This window comes from Oreochromis aureus, linkage group 17 (genome assembly GCF_013358895.1).
Source record: "Oreochromis aureus strain Israel breed Guangdong linkage group 17, ZZ_aureus, whole genome shotgun sequence".
NCBI lineage: Eukaryota > Metazoa > Chordata > Actinopteri > Cichliformes > Cichlidae > Oreochromis > Oreochromis aureus.
This window is the reverse complement of record NC_052958.1, coordinates 6,955,905-6,975,907: the sequence shown is the minus strand read 5'-3', so window position 1 is coordinate 6,975,907 and position 20,003 is coordinate 6,955,905. Positions and strand designations below refer to the sequence as shown.

General features: G+C 41.9%; 2 protein-coding genes across 6 annotated transcripts in view; both read right to left on the bottom strand.

Annotated features, from left to right (window-relative positions):
* The window catches only part of strip2 (striatin interacting protein 2), a 33,892-nt gene extending 22,623 nt beyond the window's left edge, over positions 1-11,269 (bottom strand). For 2 of the 4 annotated variants that reach the window (XM_039600639.1, XM_031750568.2), the window contains exons 1-2: positions 11,015-11,269; positions 5,079-5,148 (exon numbers count right to left, since the gene is read on the bottom strand). In XM_039600639.1, coding sequence (XP_039456573.1) covers positions 5,079-5,148; positions 11,015-11,125 — 181 coding nt within the window. In that variant the 5' untranslated portion in view covers positions 11,126-11,269. Of the gene's footprint in view, positions 1-5,078; positions 5,149-5,334; positions 5,506-7,377; positions 7,616-11,014 lie in introns of those variants that run through there. The other 2 variants (XM_039600641.1, XM_039600640.1) reach the window with 2 other exon arrangements.
* Positions 11,270-13,008: 1,739 nt separating this feature from the next.
* Positions 13,009-20,003, bottom strand: part of ahcyl2b (adenosylhomocysteinase like 2b) — a 52,327-nt gene continuing 45,332 nt past the window's right edge. Inside the window, exons 14-17 of one of the 2 annotated variants that reach the window (XM_031750614.2) lie at positions 18,992-19,060; positions 18,815-18,893; positions 17,878-17,998; positions 13,009-16,250 (exon numbers count right to left, since the gene is read on the bottom strand). In XM_031750614.2, the coding sequence (XP_031606474.1) occupies positions 16,244-16,250; positions 17,878-17,998; positions 18,815-18,893; positions 18,992-19,060 (276 nt within the window). In that variant the 3' untranslated portion in view covers positions 13,009-16,243. Of the gene's footprint in view, positions 16,251-17,873; positions 17,999-18,814; positions 18,894-18,991; positions 19,061-20,003 lie in introns of those variants that run through there. The other variant, XM_031750615.2, reaches the window with a different exon arrangement.

Sequence of the window (20,003 nt, the reverse complement as noted above, 5' to 3'; positions counted from 1 at the left end):
AAAATGAACTCTAAAAGACACAGGCAGCCAGTGCAGAGAGGCCAGGACAGGGGTTATATGCTCTGTTTTACGAGTTCCTGTTAGGAGTCGTGCAGCAGCGTTTTTAAACCAGCTGTAGACGTGAGAGCAACGACTGACTGACCCCCACATAAAGTGCGTTACAGTAGTCCACATGGGAAGAAATAAAAGCATGGATCACTGTTTCAAAGTGCTGCCTAGAAAGAAAAGATTTCACTCTTGCCAGTCGCCTTAAATGATAAAAACTGGACTTCACCACTGCTCTGATTTGGTTGTCCAATTTAAAAATCACTATCCAACTTAAAACCAAGGTCAGTAACAACAGGTTTAAAATAAACTTCCAGGGGTCCCAAATCAACAGCGGAGGACTCACAGGGACCAGTGGGTCCAAACACCAACACTTCTGTTTTCTTGTCATTAAAATTTAAAATGTTTAGAGCCAACCAAGCATAAATTTGGCAGTCATTGGCATAACAATGAAAAGAGATCCCATGATTTTTAAGGATGGAACCCAGACGCAATAAATACAGTAAAAACAGCAGTGGCCCTAAAATTGAGCCCTGTGGGACGCCGCATGACAGAGAAGCAAAAGATGATTCGGAACCTGAGAAGGCTGACGGAGAAAGTTCTATTGGCCAAATAAGACCTAAACCAATTGAGTGCAGTGCCACCAATACCCACTACATCACTTAATCGAGAAATTAGAATATTGTGGTCTACGGTATCTATAATCCACTTAGTGATGGAAAACTAATTTCCAGTTAATTCTTGAGCTTGAGAAGCAATTTAAACCTGCTAATAATTCCCCAAGAGTAAGAGAATGAAAAGAATACATCAGAAGAAAGATGAGCCTTCTAGCAGACACACCTTCGAAATCCTACATTGCCTTGTTCTTGAATCAAAAGATTCTGAGAAAACCTGACCTCTGACTTTGACTTTAAGGTTGAGGTCACCAAGATTCAAACTCATCCGAGACTTTTAGTAGATACACCTATGGTATCAATTTGAAGCTCCTTCGTCAACTTGTTCTTAAGTTATCACATTCACAATCTTGCGTGTGTCCATGCCACCGGCCCGGTGAACTGACGACAGTACCCCATCAGGCTTTTAAAGTTAAGGGTTAAAAATGACATGCTCAAATCCAGCACTCCCTAAACTGCATGCTGCAGTGTTGAAGCTGTTCAATACTGTAATGCAATTGGGATGTTTTTGTGGCATCTGCTCCAAAAGGCTTGGATTAATCAAACCATGCTGTGGTATTTCAGTCAGCAGTTGTCCAGATGAATTATTCCATAGTATCCCAAGACTCCTAGATTTCCTTGATGGAGAAGAAATTCACATTTTACTGATTTTCAGAAGGTTTGTGAGTCTGTCTGGCCTAATGCAGACTTGTATAAGCTTTAACTAAATAAATGTATTTACTGTTAACACTGGAGGCAAAGAATTAATTGAAGACGTGTTCATCATAAGTCATTTCTGGCTTTATTTAATGTACATATAAATAAACGTGATGATAAGATGTCCCTCCATTATAGAAAAGTACAGTCATACCCAGAGACGCGGGTCTGACAGGTTTGTGAAGAGCTAGGGATGGATCTGAATGAGAGTCCAACAGACACTGCTCGTTTACATGGTAGGAATCTGTTAGTCCCAAGGTAGACTCACCACCAAATCTTCCCTCACTTCATACAAACATCTAATCAGTCAATCACAGGGCAGCAACTTAATGAATTAAACACAGTCTGGATGACTGTGGATGTACAATCTGAGCATCAGAATAGGGAAGAAAGGTGATTTAAAGGAGTTTGAATGTGGCACGGCTGTTTGTGGATGATGGGATGGCAACAGTGACTCAGATAATCAATCAATACAAACAGAGTATGCAGAAGAGCATCTCTGAACACATGGAACCTTGAAGCAGATGAGCTACAGCAGGAGACCATACCAGGTGTCACTCCTTTCAGCTAAGAAGATGCTAAAATTACCATAGCCTCAACAATATTGGACAACACTCAAATTCTACTACGACATTTGGATGTAGACTCAAAATTTGTCATGAACAATCTGATAGCATGGATCCATCATGCCTTATGTCAATGGTTCAGGCTTGTGGTGATGGCAGTGTGGGCATTTAAATGTCACTCAATGGAAGAGAGCACGGTGAGGATGTGGTGGTAAATGTGCAACATCTTGTTGAATCGACGCCACTAAGAATTAAGTCCATTCTGAAGAATAAAAGGGGTCCAACTCAGTACTGGCAAGGTGTAACTAATAAAGTAGCACATCACTCAGTAACCACAGCTGTATCCGTGTACATAAAGATTTATCCACTAACAAGCATGCAAAGTGCAGAACTAAACACATACCCGCTGATAATTAATGAGCGTTCAGATTGTTTCTTAAAATCACTCTGCATCTAACTCTCTAGACAACCTTCTTTCCAAATCCTTGCAAAACCAAGAGCTGAGCCTCACAACAACAGTGCTGTCCAAACACTGATTGAAATAACCCAAATAACAATGCAGTGCAAAGAAAACGTATTCTGCAATCTACTAAAAGCCAAAGAGATTAGAGTGCTATCTAGCCCTAAAAAGAGATTATGAATTGGCAGAATATCCGTCCGCCCACGCTCGACGGGTGAGGTCATGACACAGATATACCTCCATCTACAGCGAAAAGCAACAAATTTAACTCGGAAATCCCAGATTTTTACAGAGCTTAAGGGCCATTCAATATTATAGAGACACTTATAATAAGACACCTACATCAAGAGCAGCAGGAGAATGAAATAGGACGACTTTGCAGCCCACTATGCACAACACAAAAACCACACATGCATATGACAAACTGTAAATGCTGCGTATAATTAAGGAGATCTATTAATTTCTGCCATAAGTTATAATATAATAATGAAAATTCTGGTTCGTATGCATGTATCCCCTTCACATTCACATTATTGTAACCGTATGATGTTTGTTATATGCTCTGATGCTTTGAGCGGCTGTCCTCCTCGGTCTGTTTCATGCGCAGTCTAAAGATTCATCACACAGTCACGCGTCTCCTCCTGTTCTCGGAGCAGTCGTCATCCCCTGACCCCGAGGAGCTGTCGGCAGAAAGCCGCGGTGACTGTCTTGCCCGTTTGTGCGTAACTAACCCTTTTGGCAAATCAGCTGCCGTTTGCCATCTACCAGGAGGACCATCATTCTGACTTCAAATCGACACACTTATTCAACGTTTCTCTCAGCACACCAGCTGGATCGGAGAAAATAAATAATATGCTCTCTAAATAATCTTTTTGTACTCGGCCCTGAAAGGAACATCTCTGAGCATTGTTGAATTCTGTGGGAGTTATTAACCAAGCTCCAAGTCAAGTACAGGCTGTTACCAGCTTACACAGATGCTGCGGTTCTGAATGAATAATCACAGTGTTTATGATTAGCGTTAGTCATTTTTTCTGCGCATGGCGAAAAAACATACCAGCACACACCAAAAGATTTTTGTTCTGCGCCCTCATCGCTGTTCTCACCGACTCTCTTTGTTTGCATGTGTAACATAAAACAGCTGAAAGGATCCTGAGGAATGTGGATGTTTGATTTATTTTTCAAATCAAGGGCACATTCTCGTTCCTATGCTAAGCAGAAACAGGGGTGTCACTGTAGGAATTCTGTGGGCGAAGAGCTAAGTCATGCATAACAAGCAGACATAGATCTTTGATCTGCAGTCATGAGAAAGTTTTCACAGCAGTCTATACAGTCCACACTCACTGCTTCCATAAGAGAAAAAGGAGCAGCCAGGTTCTGCTATTCAATACTTAGGTTTGCAAAGTTGCATCTGAACAAACCGGTTACAGCTGACAGCTGCCCCTCCCTGATCCTGGTTCTGCTGGAAGTTTCTTCCTGTTAAAAGGGGGTTTTACCTTCCCACTGTCACCAAAGTACTTACTCAGAGGGGGTTGTCTCATGGCTGGGGTTTTCTCTGTATCATTGTAGGGTCTTTGCCTTACAACATAAAGTGTTTGAGGTGACGTTTGACTGTAATAGACACAACACTATGTTTGGTGGAAAGCACACAGCATATTAGGGCAAATATAAAGCATGGTGGTGAAGGGGTGATGATTTGGGTTTGTTTTGCAGCCACAGGACCTGGGTACCTTGCAGACAGTCAACCACAAAGTCCTCTGTATAGGTTGGTTTGGGCTTAAAAGATTGGGGGATATTTTCTTGGCATATTTTGGGTCTCTTAGTACCAACAAAGTATCTTTTAAATGTCACAGCCTACTCCAGTACTGTTTAGCCATGTTCTGATGTTCTGCGCCATGTCACAAAGCTCAGATAATCTCAAACTTGTATTCTGAACATAACTGTACTCAAATGGCCTCCATATTTGAGTCCATGTCTGAGTATAGAGTCAAATGTGAGGCCATCTGTCCGGCAGCTAAAGCTTGGCAAAAATTGAGAGATACAGCAGGATAATGTTCCAAAACAATCCAGCAAATCTACAAGAGAATGGCTGAAAAAGAAAAGAAAAGCATCAAAGAATGACTGCAGTGGCCCAGTCAAAACCTCAATTTGACTGAAATGCTGCAGTGGGACCCTAAGAGAGCTTTGTATAAATGAACATCAGTGAGTCTTAATCAACAGAAGCAACAGTGTAAAGAAGAGTGGGCCAAAATTCCTCCACAATGGAGAATGTTTTTTATGCACAGACTAGATGCACAGCACTGTATCGAGCCCTGTGAAAATGTTCTTTTTTCACATGACTGTAAGTCTGATCTGGCAGCTTTTCGACTGACAGGTGTCCCAACACAGATTGTCAATCGTGTCGCTGATCTGCACCTGCATCGTGTTTTCGCTTTTGGAGGCTGCTCAAGTAATTTTATTGGAATCGTTTGACAAGTAATATAGCCTGCTGTGTTGTACTGACCATCCAGATGGCTGTGCTCCATTTTTGATGGGTGAAACTTTGCAACTGCCATTCAAATATGGCCACAAAAGCACAGCGGTGGTCAAATGGCTTTGAATACAAAGTCCAAGCCAACGGATGACGGTCTGTGGTCTTACCAGAGAGCTCAGCAGTCAGTGTGTCTGTGTCTCCGTACTCAAACTCCAGGTTTGGAGACTCCATGGAGCTCTGCAAGAGCAAAACACACATTAGCACACATAATGTAGCTGAATTCAGTTTCCCCAGACACCCACATACATTGAAATAGATGCAAAAACATACTGTGGGATATTTACATATCCCAACACCTACAATTACTATGTACTCCGTTTGCAGTCACATCCATGCACACATCACCCACACACACACACTCACCATGGCTTTTTACTGGTGGCTGGTTTTTCAGGCAGTGCTGATTAGTCATTTACATCTTTCCTCTCAGATCCTCTTACGCAGAGCCACTCAGTCATGGTTACAGGTGCTCTCTATGGACGTACACAGCTACTGCTTTAATCAGCCTAATTGAACAGTCAGAGAAGGCTTTCCCTAGCCAGCACCAGAACAAGAGGAAAGAGAAGGCACAGGAGTCAACATGCCCCCACCCCCATATCAAAGCAGATTATCCACTGTATCCAGGAAAAGGTCTCTCTAAGCTCTGACATTAGCCTCACCCTGTGATTTACAAATACCCACGAGACAGACTGCATACATTTTCTATGTTTCACGCAATCGCAACACTCAAAATCTGTGAGCGTTTGAACAGTATGTGATCCACGCACCCGCGCACACACACACAGTCATATTTAGAGCGTAACCTTAGGGCAAGACGACTGAAAAATGTAGCTTTATCCGAGATCTCGCCAAACTAACAACACTCCCAGCAGCCTCAGACTCTTCTGTCTAGCTAGCTTAATGACCAAGACAGACCTAAAAAATTATGAATGCATTTTATGAAGCCTTTCTCAACATCTAAACAAGTAAAACCAAAGTTGGGACGGTAAGCTTATAAACGTACGCACACAACAGAGGGAGATGGGAAGATAAGCTCGCAGAAAGGCCTGCATTCACTGTCCTTTTGAAACAAAATCATTTGCAGGGAAATAGGATGCACAGTACACATAATGACACCTTACTAACTTGCACCAAGACACACTGCACAGCAAGTAGCATGCAGCCATACAGAGAGGCTTTTAAAACCTTGTAAGGGTAGGAACAAAGTGGTGAAAGGGTTGTGCTTGATAATAACGTGAAGCGAAATTTCTCTACAGGGATTATAAAAGATTCATGTTATGCTAATGAGAATTAAGAAACGCTTCTGGCAGCACCGGCAAGCTTCAGGCTAAGGGTGTGAGCCGTGTTTAACCCTGTGCAAACCGCCCCGGGGACCGGTCCAGGACTGTAAATAAGGATCTGCTCTCTGAGTCAGGCATCCTGGTTAAATAACTGTGTGCTGCCATGTCTCCTATAAATACCTGCTTCAACCAAGTCAGCAGGAAGTAGAATATGCAGGACATCAGATGGCAGTTTGTTTATGACCGAGAGCCTGAGCAACACGATTTGATGTCATTACTGCACTTGTAAACCAGGAAATGAAAACCACTTGGGAGTTAGAATGATTGAAGAAAAATGCTTATTGTGACCCTTAAAGCAGCAGAAGGGAGGCTCTGCAGTGTTTATCCTTGGCTGTCTGTTTTTGAAGGGGGCGGGTGAACCAAAGCTAGGGGGATGTTGGTGACAGTGGCGCAGCTTTTCCTCGTTGCTTTGGGTTTTATTTTCCAGGGACAGTTATGAAAAAGAACCATATCATCATTTTAGACGGATTAACACTTGCCAGGGAGGAATTACGGCACTCGCAGTAATTTACAGAGTTATCTACACCTTGAGTATTAATGTCTTCACATTACCACACTCTGGTTAGTGTATGTGGGAAAGCGCTTTACACACAGACAAGCCCACATGATAAAACATACACAACAGAAAGCCCGGGAGAGCAGAGGAGAGAAATTAGTGTCATCACAAGACCCTAACTAGAGCTCGGCCAAAAGTAAAGAACAGATGGGAGAAATGCCTTTACACCATGTTTTGAGTGTTGTTCTTGCACATTTTGTCCACCAGGGGGCAACTTCCCTATTTCAAACACATTTTTGGAAGGTAAAAGAGTAATCGTTGACAATGAAATCATTGTTTTTTGAGGACCAAGATAATTAAAAGAATCCAAAGACTTATAAATAACTGCACATAACAAATATTAGAGAAGTATGTTTATGTTTTTTGTGTCTGAAAGAAGAAAAAAACATTGGCCGAAATATCGAATTTTCGTCAATTATCGGGATAGTATTCGTCTTAAAACTCCCATGTCTATTAGGCTCTAAATCTAACTTATAGTTTTCAGGTAAATAATACAAAAACAATACTTACTACAGGATGAATACTTCTGACTAGGGCTGCCACCAAATCAGACTTACATTTTGATACCAAAATTCAGAAAACGCAACCGTGTTTCATCTTTCTTGTTTCGGGGGCTGTAGATATCACAGGCAGGACATGTACTGAGATTAAAGAACTGAAAGGCGCGACATAAACCTACGAGTGTTCTTGTCCTTACATGCTGAAGAAGCACGGGAAAAACTACACGCGAAAGTTGGCAACTAGACCCACTCCCACGCTCCGCCTAGACTTGCCAATAGGAAAAGCAGTAAGATTAGGGTATGAAGGTTTTTTGAGTTATTACCCTGAAATGCACATTACCGTTTTGTTTGAGTCAGATGGCATTGCTGTTGTGAAAACATCTATGGTTCATAGCCTAAAATGCTTGCAAATAGCGACCATTACATAAATGCTTAAGCTAACATAATGTAGCTAACGTTATACCTCATAATAAAGTTAAGATATAACGTTTTAAATTAACCCTATATTGTCATTTCAGTGATTTGAATTTACTTTTTAATATTATGTTTAAATACATAGGATAATTTATTTGTTCTTTGCTATGTATCAAATAATGTATCAAGAATCACGTAATTCTACTGGTACTAGTACCAACCACTACATTTCTGATACTGTGACATTCCTACTTCTGACTTGTTCTTATTTTTGGTCTTGTCTTCAACTTCCTGCATTACAAATGCATGTTTCAGAAAAAACAATTTTGTCAGGCAACTTTTATCAAGTAAAATTCATCTAATTAGTAGCAACTATAATATTACAGCTATTACAAAACCATCCTTTATTAACATTATTCATCATTAATAATTAAACAATGCATAAAATTCCTATGATTACTAGTTTTCTTAGTCAATAAAATAATTGTTTACAACATTAAGTGTAACCAAACAGCCTTAAAACTGTCAGTTCATTTTAAAATTGCTAAATTAAGACATGTATGAACCTGCAAAAATTTCCTAGATTACCTTTATGCAGAAGAATATACAAAAATTCAAGAAAAACAACCCAAACTGTTTAGCTTACACTGAAAATTGTGTGATCATGCAAGAGCCCACTCCTGAAAGTAAAAGTGATTGAGGCGACTTGTTTTCAAGGCCTTTAACACTTTCACTTAGGCTTAATTAGCCTTGATAAATTACTTAAATAGATGATATTACTGAGTCTCTTAGTCCCTCAGTCCTCCATTGGCATCCCTGAAACTGAAGTTAACTCCTCTGCCCAAACCGAAATGACATGTCTCTTTCTGTTTCTCTTTAATTCTCATGCCTCTCCTCTCTCTTCCTCGTCTGCTGCTACTCTTCCATTTCTCCTTACAATTACCCAGTCTCTCTCTTCCACTCCTTCATTTTCCCCCCTGTTCACTCTCGTTCACTCCTCTTCTCTTTGCCGCCAGCTGATAACCAAAATCGCCCCGGCTCCAAACTGAACTGGCACGGCTCCTGTGTTTGCACGCTCTACACCGCATCAGCGTGCAAACACCGGGCGCAGTGTCAAGGCTGAACACCCCCTCTCCTACCAACATATGCCAACATGGACATGACCACTCCAGCCAGCAAAAAAGACAAACAGTTCACGTACACGACTGAGTCAGGTTTGAGGTTCCTGGTTCAACTGTAGAGGCCAGGGAACCTCATTCACTCACCCCCAACCCCCTATCCCACAATCCAACGACTGTAAGATGAATATGCTCTAATTCCCCCCAAAAACATTCAGCGTCCTCTTTCAAAGCACTCTGAATGGTTTCGGCTTCAACGCACTCTGAGTAACATCTCTTATGTATCTGGACCGAGTAACCCCACCAATGAAGCCCATCAGCTAGTAATTTTTTCATGAGGAGGATGAATTATAGCTGCCGAGCACTGAGGGAGCCTTAACAACAAGCCTCGCCAGCGTCATGTTTAGAAATAGCGAAGGAGATTACAGCTTACAGGTCCATATTACAGAAGGTGACTCCCATAAGCAGTCTACCGTGGCTCTAAACACTCTTTAAACCACAGAAAATATGCTTATACCCCGGACCTATGGGACCGCCTCAGTCTTTTTATCAAAAAAAGGATACTGCAATGATGTAAAAAAAATTGATTTATTGGCTGATTCCAATATACACCCAGCAGTTCAAACACAAACTCATACTGGATTTGCAGGTACAAATTTTTAGACAGTAAAAAGGCTCTAATATCAACATATTAGTCAATATTCTATTTATATACACTTGCTAGCTACTTCATTAAGGATACCTGTTCAACAGCTTGTTTATGCAAATAACTAATCATCCAATTACGTGGCAACAAGTCAATACATTTAGGCATGCAGATGCAGTCAAGTCGGCCTGCGGAAGTTCAAACTGAGTATCAGAATAGTGAAGAAAGGTGATAATCAACTGGGATTTCTACTGGGATCAGCATCTTTGCTGCTGAAGCAGCAGAAGAGCACAATGGGTCCCACTCCTTTCGGTTAAGAACAGGAAACTGAGGGTACAATTTGCACAAGCTCCCTAAAATCAGGCAGAAGATTGAAAAAAAAAAACATTGCCTGGTTGGATGAGTCTCGATTTCTATTGCAACAGGGTCGATATTTGCTGCAAATGACATCAAAACATTGATCCACCCTGACTTGTAGCAATAACTCAGAAGGCAATTATAATCTAATAGTCTAGGGAGATCATTTCTTGATGCAGTTTGAGTTAAAATACAATCTTATTTATATAAAACCCATTACAAATTGAAACTTTCTAACTCACAACGTTTAAGCTGACTACATATTTTCATCATTCATGAATCTCTTTTTAAAATATTTTTTTTACAATAGATGTAAAAAAAAAAAAAAAATGATGTAAATGATAACAGCCTCCAGAGATAGCTAGAAGGCAGAGGAGGGCACCTGCTGGTGATATGCACGGGACTGGAAACAACTGTACATTTAGTGGGATTGTAGCATCCAGATTAGGTCTCTGAACCTTCCCAAGCATTCATATATATCCCAAACAACTCTATATTTGTGACAGGCCAGTATCAACTTATTATTGTGCCACCAGTATATCATTCATACTGTAGTTCAAACCTCAAAGATTTTAAATTTGCACATATTTTATTTTCTGGTAGCCACTTTTATTTCAGTTCCCAAGAAAGCGTACTAAACCAAATCCCTCCTCTCACAAAGATACCAAATAAAACCAATAAAGGCTCATCTGAGGGGCAGGCGGACTGCCAAAAACTGATCCGATTCTCTGATTGATTAAATGGAGGATGCACTCCAGATGCCAAAAGGACACCACGAGGACATAAATATGATATGCAGTTACGTTCGGTGGTCCTGGGAGCAGCAGTCACATTTCACCACCTGCAGTCCCCCACGCTGAGCACCGCTGTAGGATTACTGCTGGGTTATTTATAGGAGCCGCTGCCAAAATAACACCTCGCCGTCTGCCCGCATGCATGCAGGCATGCTCTCGAGCCAAGACGGCGACTCGCTGCATGGAAAGGACATTCAGCTGATCTGAAAGCTTCCCAGCAACAACACACACATTCACACACACGTACGCACACACAGCCGTCCAGTGCGCTCCTGTACCAGGAGCTGTGGGAGCCCGCTGTGCTGTACTTGGATTTACCTCTGACTCCTTCTGCTGATCCTTGAACACATCTTTCCCTTTCGGCCTCTGTCTGTCGCCGTTATCGTTAAGGTTATTAATGATAGGTACCTCCATGTCCTCCGTCTGCATCTTTCACGGTCGGCTCGGCTCACTTCCTCCTCATCCGCGGATAGTGCATACCGGTCCGGTGGACAGCTCAAGACTGCACCGCGTCAGGATGGGGGGACCGAGTCCGGAGAGCCAAGTTGAGGATCTCCTCCTCCTGCTGCTGTTGAGACTACCCCCCCTCCCGATATGTTTGATTCGCTGTCCCTGCTCGCCCCGAGAGGGCGGAGTTAAAGAGAGGCGCATCAGCTGACCACATGGAGCCAAAACGATGTCAGTGTATTAAAGTGGAGGTTGAATGGCTCAAAGTATTAGAAGCACCTTCATCTTATAAAAATAACTGCTGCATCCCTGGGCGACCCTTTGCTGAGCTGCCACACAGTCTGCCGTCAGCTGTGATGTCACTGTCGAAGTTCACTTCATATGTGTGCATCTTCATTTATCATTTCACCTCCTGTCACTTTCCCCTGTGAATTATTGATATGCGGCTGTGAGGGGATTGTCCTGCAGACTGAAACACACACAGCCCCCTGACTGTGGAAAAACCACTTAAGATGACATGATTGGAGTGAACAGTTCAGAGCAGGCTTGAGCCACATGGCTGGGGCCATGGGGGAGGTGAGAGAGTTCAAGGTTAAATAGTAATTTACTGGTGGTTAAATCCATCGCAGGCCAAGTGTAAAATCAGCAGACCCAACAAAGGAGCTGGTCTACAAAAACACCGTGATGTGAGGAACTCTTGAGCAAGGCAGAGGAGCAGCGGTAACTTGTCTAAATGTAACTCAAGTAGACTCACTTTCATAATGGTATGTGATTCCAGTTGATGGACGATTTCTTAGGAAGGCAAATTGGATTTATCAAAAACATTAACTGTTTAGTTTCATGGTAGCAGACTTATGACAAACTGCAAAGTACCTACAGACAGTGTTCACAAGGACAAGGTTTCCTATTTTCTGTTATAAATTCCAGACTAAAGTACAGGTTTGGTCCAAAAACTATCCCAATGGTATCATCAGGATTCATTTCTCTTAAAGGTGGGTCAAGGCAGCTTCAAAAGGCCTGACTATAGACTGTATGTAAAAGATGGCAGACAACAGTGGTGGATCTATTCAGGATTTGTAGTCACATGACAGATGTAACATTAAGTTGTTCGTTGTAGGGTTATGTGAATAAGGCTCCAGTCAACAAACCCAGAGACCAGTTGGCAACTACTGGCTTTATATAGAATATAAAAATGTCTATTCTTTGGTTGGTTAAATAAATGTTAATAATGAGTCCTCATTGTGTATTACACTAGCATGAATGCAGTGTAGTAAGAAGAAGCAGTCAGTTTCAGAGCCACCCCTGTGAAATTAATGGTGTCAGTCTGGTGACCTTGATAAAACCCGTCTGGCTCCACCACTGTGCCCACTTCAGGCCACCCTCTCCCTCCACCTTAAGCACTACAGATTTGTCACAGTGACACTTCATATAAGAAACTAAGCTTATACATTACTGTTGTAACACCCAAACCAAACCTCATTTTAAATGCTTCAAAAGAAACAAGCTGAAATAGAATGTAAATAGATTATAGTGTAACACACATACAATATGATTCTATTTAAAGTAATCTGCTCACATAAACTTGACTAATGTTTCTGGAATAAATAGAGGCTCAGAGCCAGCTCGGCTCGGCTGATGTCAGAGATGTCCCCGTCTGATTGCTGCTGGCTCAGAGGAGCTCACTGTGGCTGTGACAGACCTCAGCAGCTGCACGCGTCTTCTTCTTCCACGGCACATAAATACAACTAGAAACCAATCCACGATGACACAACACAGGCTGTGACATTAAAAAAAACCCTCTATATGTGAACACACTGGGTGACTGTGTATTAAAAGTAGCAGAAATAAAGCAGCACACAAAGGAATAACTTTTTTCCCCTTTTTTTTATTCATTCAGATTACAGAATTTTGTCATTATTGCTTATCATCTAACATTATCACTTGCAATATTTAAACATAGGGTTTATCTTTTCTTTATTAGACAACTTAAAACATGTTGAATTTTTGTCAGTTTGAACAGTATGAGGATTTACAACAATAAATACAGGTGTCGATTCTTCTTTTACCTTCCTATACTTTTAAAGGTTGTCATATCTGCATATAGTATGTATATACATCTATGATGCTGGTGTCTTCCCCCGCCTACCCGGTCAGCAGAGCGCTGACGGAAAAACAAAACGGTTTCTCCACCCCTAACGCACAGGCTAGGATCCTGAGGCAGCTGGTAACAAAGCAACTATGGCCGACAAAACAGAAAGGATGCTTACAAATACAGAGAGACATTTAGATGTGCACCGTCGTCGTCATCTCGCTCGTTCACACGCGCGCACAAAAGGAAGAAAAAAAAGACTTAAGACAAAAGGTTTAAGTACTACAGACAAGCAGTCAACAACATGAAGAGACGGATGAAAGGGACTCAGTATAGAAGTTTGACTAAAGGGTTCCCATATTGTTCTTATTTTTGCCTAAAACAAAAAAGGAACAGTTTTATTTATTTATTTGACCAAAATTTCAATAGATGCATGAAACCTTGTCAAATAGGTAGTACGAGCCCTCTCAGGAACCCTTCAAAATAAAATGCTGAACTACTTGATTAAACTGACCTGCAAAAGCATACTTGGACTTTTAGAGAGCAGACTACTTATTCAACTGGTAAACAAAGTTTTTTTTGTGCCACTTCCACCTTTTCAAAAAATAAAACTTTTAATGTTACCTTTCATATCTTGTACGATACAGTAAACTTTCAGACTTGGGTAATGAGCCACTCTGTGTGCGTTTGATCCTAGTGTGTGAAAGCAGAGCTGGCGGCGTCTCGCAGCACGTCAGAAGAGATTGTGATCGGTTCAGGTGCAGAGCCGGTGTGGCGGCGGGGTACACTTCAGGTGAAATCACTGTCAGGGCTTTTCTAATTTCAAATGTCAGCTCAGCTGGGGACGAGCTGCAGAGGATGGCGACCGTGCAGCTCATTACAGCCGTAAGAAAGACAGACAAAGAAAGAAAGCGCCTTCCGGGTGGGAGAAAAGGCGGAAATGGACCTGAAAGGCTAGTGCACGTCAGAGATGTCGTGTGCGTGCCGTCTTTCATTTGTAAGCTCAACTCATCTGTGAGTACCAAAGAGTTGTGTCATCTGATTATGGCAAATACAGTAATTCTTAACAGCACCATGTGTTTTACTGAGGACCTGACAGAAGAAATCTGCTTAATGGGACAGCTCACCTCACAGTCATTTATTAAATAGATTTTCCTGGCATTTAGTGTTATTTTATCCACAATGTACACTGCACAGACAGAGATGTATGCTGTAGAAGCGTCTGCCTTCTCTTAAATATAATGGAAGTGGGGTTTCGCTTAAAGCTGTAACTCAGAAATACTGTTGGCCTCCTAGTAGATGCAACTATGGTATCAAGTTAAAAATCATACATCGTTTCATTCTCTCGCATTCACAAACCTGGGTGTCTACACCGCCCACCCAGCAGGGTGTGGGTAAAAATCTCATCTTGTTGGTGGTTTCATGTAGGAACTATTTTATTTCTTCTATCTACATCTGCCAAACAAACAGCTCAGGGGACGGGGGGACACCCATTAGTGTTCACACCCGGTCACAAGAATGAGCGTTATGAGTGAGAGGGTGGTTTTAATTCAGCAGGAAGGAAACAGTTCCTACATGAAGCTGCTAACAATATTTGGGTGGGGTTTTGTTCCTTTATCTTGAATAGCCGGAGCATAATTTTGCGAAAGTGACACTGCTACCTAGTTTCAAATCGATTTTTTTAATGCTCCAAGAACCAGAAGAGAAGGTAATGCTTTTTAGTTCCATGACGTTCAAGAGAAGGCAGATCCAAACAAAGCTACAACCTACATTTGAAAGAAAACAAACAAACAAACAAACTACATTTGATTTTTGAGGTGAGCTGCTCCCTTAAGTACCAGGGTGGCTGCGTGTTTGGTATTTCTGTAAATATTTTCTCACAGTATTTAAAACGAGAGTTCGAGTATATTTATTACACGCATCATTAGAACATTATACTACAATGATATTAGAGGAGAGGAAATAAACGAAAGATAGAAAAATCTTTTCTGTATAAACATCTAAATATACAGTATACCCTCGTGATGATCCAAAAGCCTGCCATGCTTCTACTACAGTATTCTTGTTTAAGTGAAGGACCAAATAAAAATACTTTTCATTACTTCAACACTGGCGTCGCTAGAGCAGGTGAGAAAGAAGAGCAGCGAATGAGATGGTTTCACTGTGGGTTTGAGTGACAGGTGTTTGGGTGAGGGGGTGGCGGTGGTCACCCTCCAGTCATGTTTTAAAAAACAAAGAAAGAAAGAAAAACTACAGGGTGACCCGTAGCGACATAAGAGCGTAATAAGAAAAAAAGCTTAAAAACAGACAATTCGCAATCAAATAAAACGATATGATTGGACCCTGAGACCCCCGCCTAAACCCTCAGTCTAGCCCCACCCGTCCCACCCCAATAATACACAAAAAAGAGAAGAAAAAAATCACAAGTAGAAAAGAAAAGACGACAAAAATAAGGGACAGGAAAAATTGTCCGACACAAAATAAATCTTCAAAGGTGGTCTTCATTCACACAGTTTTTTTTTGTTTGTTTTTTGAATCAAATTTTTTTTTAATATAGTATATATCTTTAGCTTCAGTAATTTCATATTTAACAGATAAACGATAAAAGATCTGGCAACGTGGAAGGGAGGATGGAGGGTTTACATACGACTCGACATACAAATGAGCGTCTGAAGAGGACCGGGTGGAAATGATTAAAAATGACGAGTGAGAGGGAGACGAGGTTTGGGAGCTAGCTCGAGGTGAATGGCAGGAGCAGCTCCTGCCATTCATTAACAATTAATGTTATTATTGTTATTATTACTGTTATCAGGCAGGGGATAAATAAAACGACTGCCATAAGCAGGGAAAGCCACGCCCCTCCCCTCCCCCACCCCGCAGGCTCGTTCAGAGCTCCGCCCCCTTCTCCCTTAGATATAAAGCAGGTGTGTTGGCTGTTGTGTCCGTCCTCCCTCCTGTCCTCCGCTATGAGTCTGTATGATTCACGGAGTTCTTCTTCCCACAACACTTGGCTAATACCTTAAAAACAAAGAACATACATGTTAGCAGCTGTCGGAGCAACTGAACTGACTGTGGCGGAAACAAGCAGGTTAAACTGATGGGACAGGTGTCAAAGAAAGAAATCAAAAGGGCAATATTTTGGATAAACCAAATGTAAATTTAAATAATAATATACACCCAAATATATCTAAAAACCAAACTTTTTTGTTAATCTCATGCTTTTCATTACAGTTTAGCACAGATGAGGAGAGTCGAGTGAAGCAGCTCCTTCTGCCCCCAGTTTACATTTCCAGACAGGCATCGCTGTAACCATGGCTTCACCTAATGGTCAACAAATGTCCATCCACAGCAGCCTGAGACTGCATCCCTGGACCAAAACTACATTTATCGAACCCCTGGATCTGGATTATCCTCCTCAAAACATTAAAATGACGTCTCCATTTTTTTTGGTCTTATTTTAATTTGATATACATGAAGATGTGACGGGATGTGAGTGTTGAAATTTGCACATTTTCCTAACAAATGAAACCTCTCCGGTTTGATCTCGGGAGGAGATGCAAAATGCCACCTTATCCTTCAACGGTAAAGAGTCCTTCTAGATAATCTTGGATTCCGTTACGGATCCAGATCAACTTTAAATTTTCTTCTTTAAGTTTAGCCATGCCCTACTTGGTAGGGTTTGGGTGGATCGACTGAAATTGTGATAGCATCCACAGCAATGCTGGTATTAGCAGTGGCTAATACTACCAGGATAGGAGCGATGCTTTTGTTTGTCTCCTGTAAGCCCAATGCGCTCCATAAGGACACACTTGGCTCCGCCCCCTCCTCCCTGCTCTGCTGTATTTAGTAGGCGGTAAATGAAAACACTGCAAGCAGTGATGTGTGTGGAAGGGAAATTCTGTACTTTGGCAACACCACCAACTTATTTGAATACATGAAAGATCACAAAACAGAAACAGCTTCTTCCTGGAATGAGCAGCCAAAGAAACAATGAGGAGGAAGAAATGCCTTCAGACAGATCCAGACTAAAGCACAGAGACAGAGGTCACAGTTCATCTTTTATTATTGTCAGACAGCTATCCCCAACATAAGATACCTTTATAAGTCAAAAATACCAGTATCTTTACTTTGTATCAGGAATACTGGGTCTGCATTTTTGTAGCATCGGGCGGATACTGTATCACACACCACTACTGCACAGCATCAGTCCAACCCAGCGACGCTGCTCTTTACTTGCAAATTTGTGTTTACGTTGAAGTGGACAATGACCTAAACAGTAAGCGCGACACAGAAGTTTAGGTTCTGAGTCTATATGGAGCTGGTAGACAAAATACCTGCATGTATTAATCTCTCAGGATAATCAACCTCTTGCTCAAAACAAAGCATGGCTATAGTGGTGCGATACCTGGTGGCTGCTGCAGCTCATTAACGTTCAGACCTGAAGTCGCTTGGTGAAAAGGCTGATTAGACTGTTAAACCCACCAGTATTCAACAGGGTCTTTGATAGGATTTAGCTTTAATAAGAGGGTGTGGTACACTATGTCATTTTAATAACAAGTACATACACACGGGATCATTATTTGAATTACGGGATTATATGTTAACCACTTAAAAACAGTGCAAGTGCGCTGATGTGTTTGCTTACCTATAGTAATTTGGCTTGAAGGGCCCGTTCTTGTTTAAGCCCAGGTACTTGGCCTGCTCGTCACTCAGCTCTGTAAGATGCGCATCAAATGTTGGGAGATGCAGGCTGGCCACATACTCATCTGAAGGGCGAGTGAGAGAGAGAGAGAGAGAGAGAGAGAGAACGTGCTTACATTCACCAGGCGTCCATGTTTGATTAATCATTTAAATGAGAACAGGAAGTAGCAGGATTTCCCAGCTGTTTTCTTCTGCAGTGATAACCGTCTTCCTTTTCCCCTTTCTCTGACCGCATTCTTCTCTTCCTTATCCGAACCCGGGCCTCTCCCACCTCTGTGTCAGTGTGTGTTGTGATAACAGTGGCGGTCGCTCACAAACCGACCTACATTCTTCTCCTTGTTTTTCCCTTTACGATATGTGTGCTCTGCTCTCAGCCTCTGAGGGACGGCTCAGAGATGTGACAAGCGGCAGACATGCACACATGTGTCTACAGATACACAGGATTTGCTCTGCTGTGAGTGATTTGCTATCCGGGGAGACGACTCTGGACTGAACAGATGAGTCTGTCTGCACAGATAAATGTAGTCTGTCTGCAGGCCTTCCAACATGCTGTAATCACATCCTGTACATCTACGTAGATGGTGTTTGTCACACAAGAGGTTTTTATGTGTTCTGATATCAAAGTGGACTCTATCGGAGTAGTTTTGCATGATTTATAGTCCAAAATAATTCTTATTTATCTCACACTGGGCTTAGGCATAGCCCCGCAGTTCATCTTCATCATCCCCTTGAAGACAGAAGGTTTGAACAACAAGTGGGTGGAGCTTTTGCCTAAAACCTAAGAGCCTGACTGAAATTACTTGAATGCCGACGTCGTTATTTGAAATGTTTAATACAAACATCCACTACTTTAACAAGTCCAGAAATGATGGTACTCTTACCCATCTTCTTGGGCAGCAGGTAAACATCCTGTTTGTACCGTCCTTCGGGGGCATTGTAGAGCTCTATCAGTGCCAGTGCCTGGACAGATCCACACACACAAATGCAGCAATGCACAAAGCGTAACAAGCCAAACATATGCGACAATATAAATGAGACAAATTGATCCACAGCTCTACCTGGGTGGTGGCAGTGATTGAGAGCACGAACGTGGGCACAGTGGAACAGCTGAGGTTCAGCAGACGACCCTGGACAGGAAGAAGAAGAAAAAAAGCAAAAAAAAAAAAAAAAAGCAACACAAGGTTAGAGTACAAGTCAAAAATACACATGCAGGCTAGCACCTTTGTGTAAAACTGTACACATATTGGGCGCCATCATGAAAAGGATCAATAAACTCAGATCTCGGTGTCCCTCAACAAGTCGACTGTGTATCAGCTGTGTAATGCTGCAGTCAGTCCTGTTAATGAATATAACTTTGAGATTACTTTTAAGCCCTTTGCTTTTCTTCCTCCAGAGTTTTCACATTAATGCTGTGCATTAGCTTACTGATGAAGACAGATGTTGCTAACTATGCACCGAGTGGCCATCCCTCTGAAACTGAAACGCTACATGAAGAGAGGGGAACAGAGCGCTGTTCAACTGTTGTTGCTGGATGATGAAAGCAGAACAGAAACTCCACACAGGGCTTTAATTTGCTGTTCACACACGCACGCTGCTCGCTAGTGCTGTGTGCATTTTCACATGATAAAGCAGCTGTCTGTGAACCATCTTACAGCTTAATAATGCTCATAAATATGGCAAATAAATGCCTGAGTGTGCATTATTACACTGGGACACAAAAGGGGAACAAAAAATAACTTCCTTTTTTTGGACAGAGCCACCATTGAAATAAACTTTAAAAGAGTGAGAATGTTAGCTGTACTAAAGGATCAGATGTTGTTTTGTATATTTTAACTGAATGGCATTTTTGGAGCACTGCTCTATTTTAAGGATCAGAACAGAGAGTGATCTGGAGGCAGGTGAGGTGAGGATGGAGGCGCAAGTCTACTGATGTGGTTAAAACTTCTGCAGATCAAACAGCCTCAGAGAGGCAGGCTTTGACAGGCTGGCGGTTTGCCTGTCTGGCCCTGTTGGACTGCTCTCATTCTGTCTCTCACTCTCACACCCACACACACACACACACGCGCACGC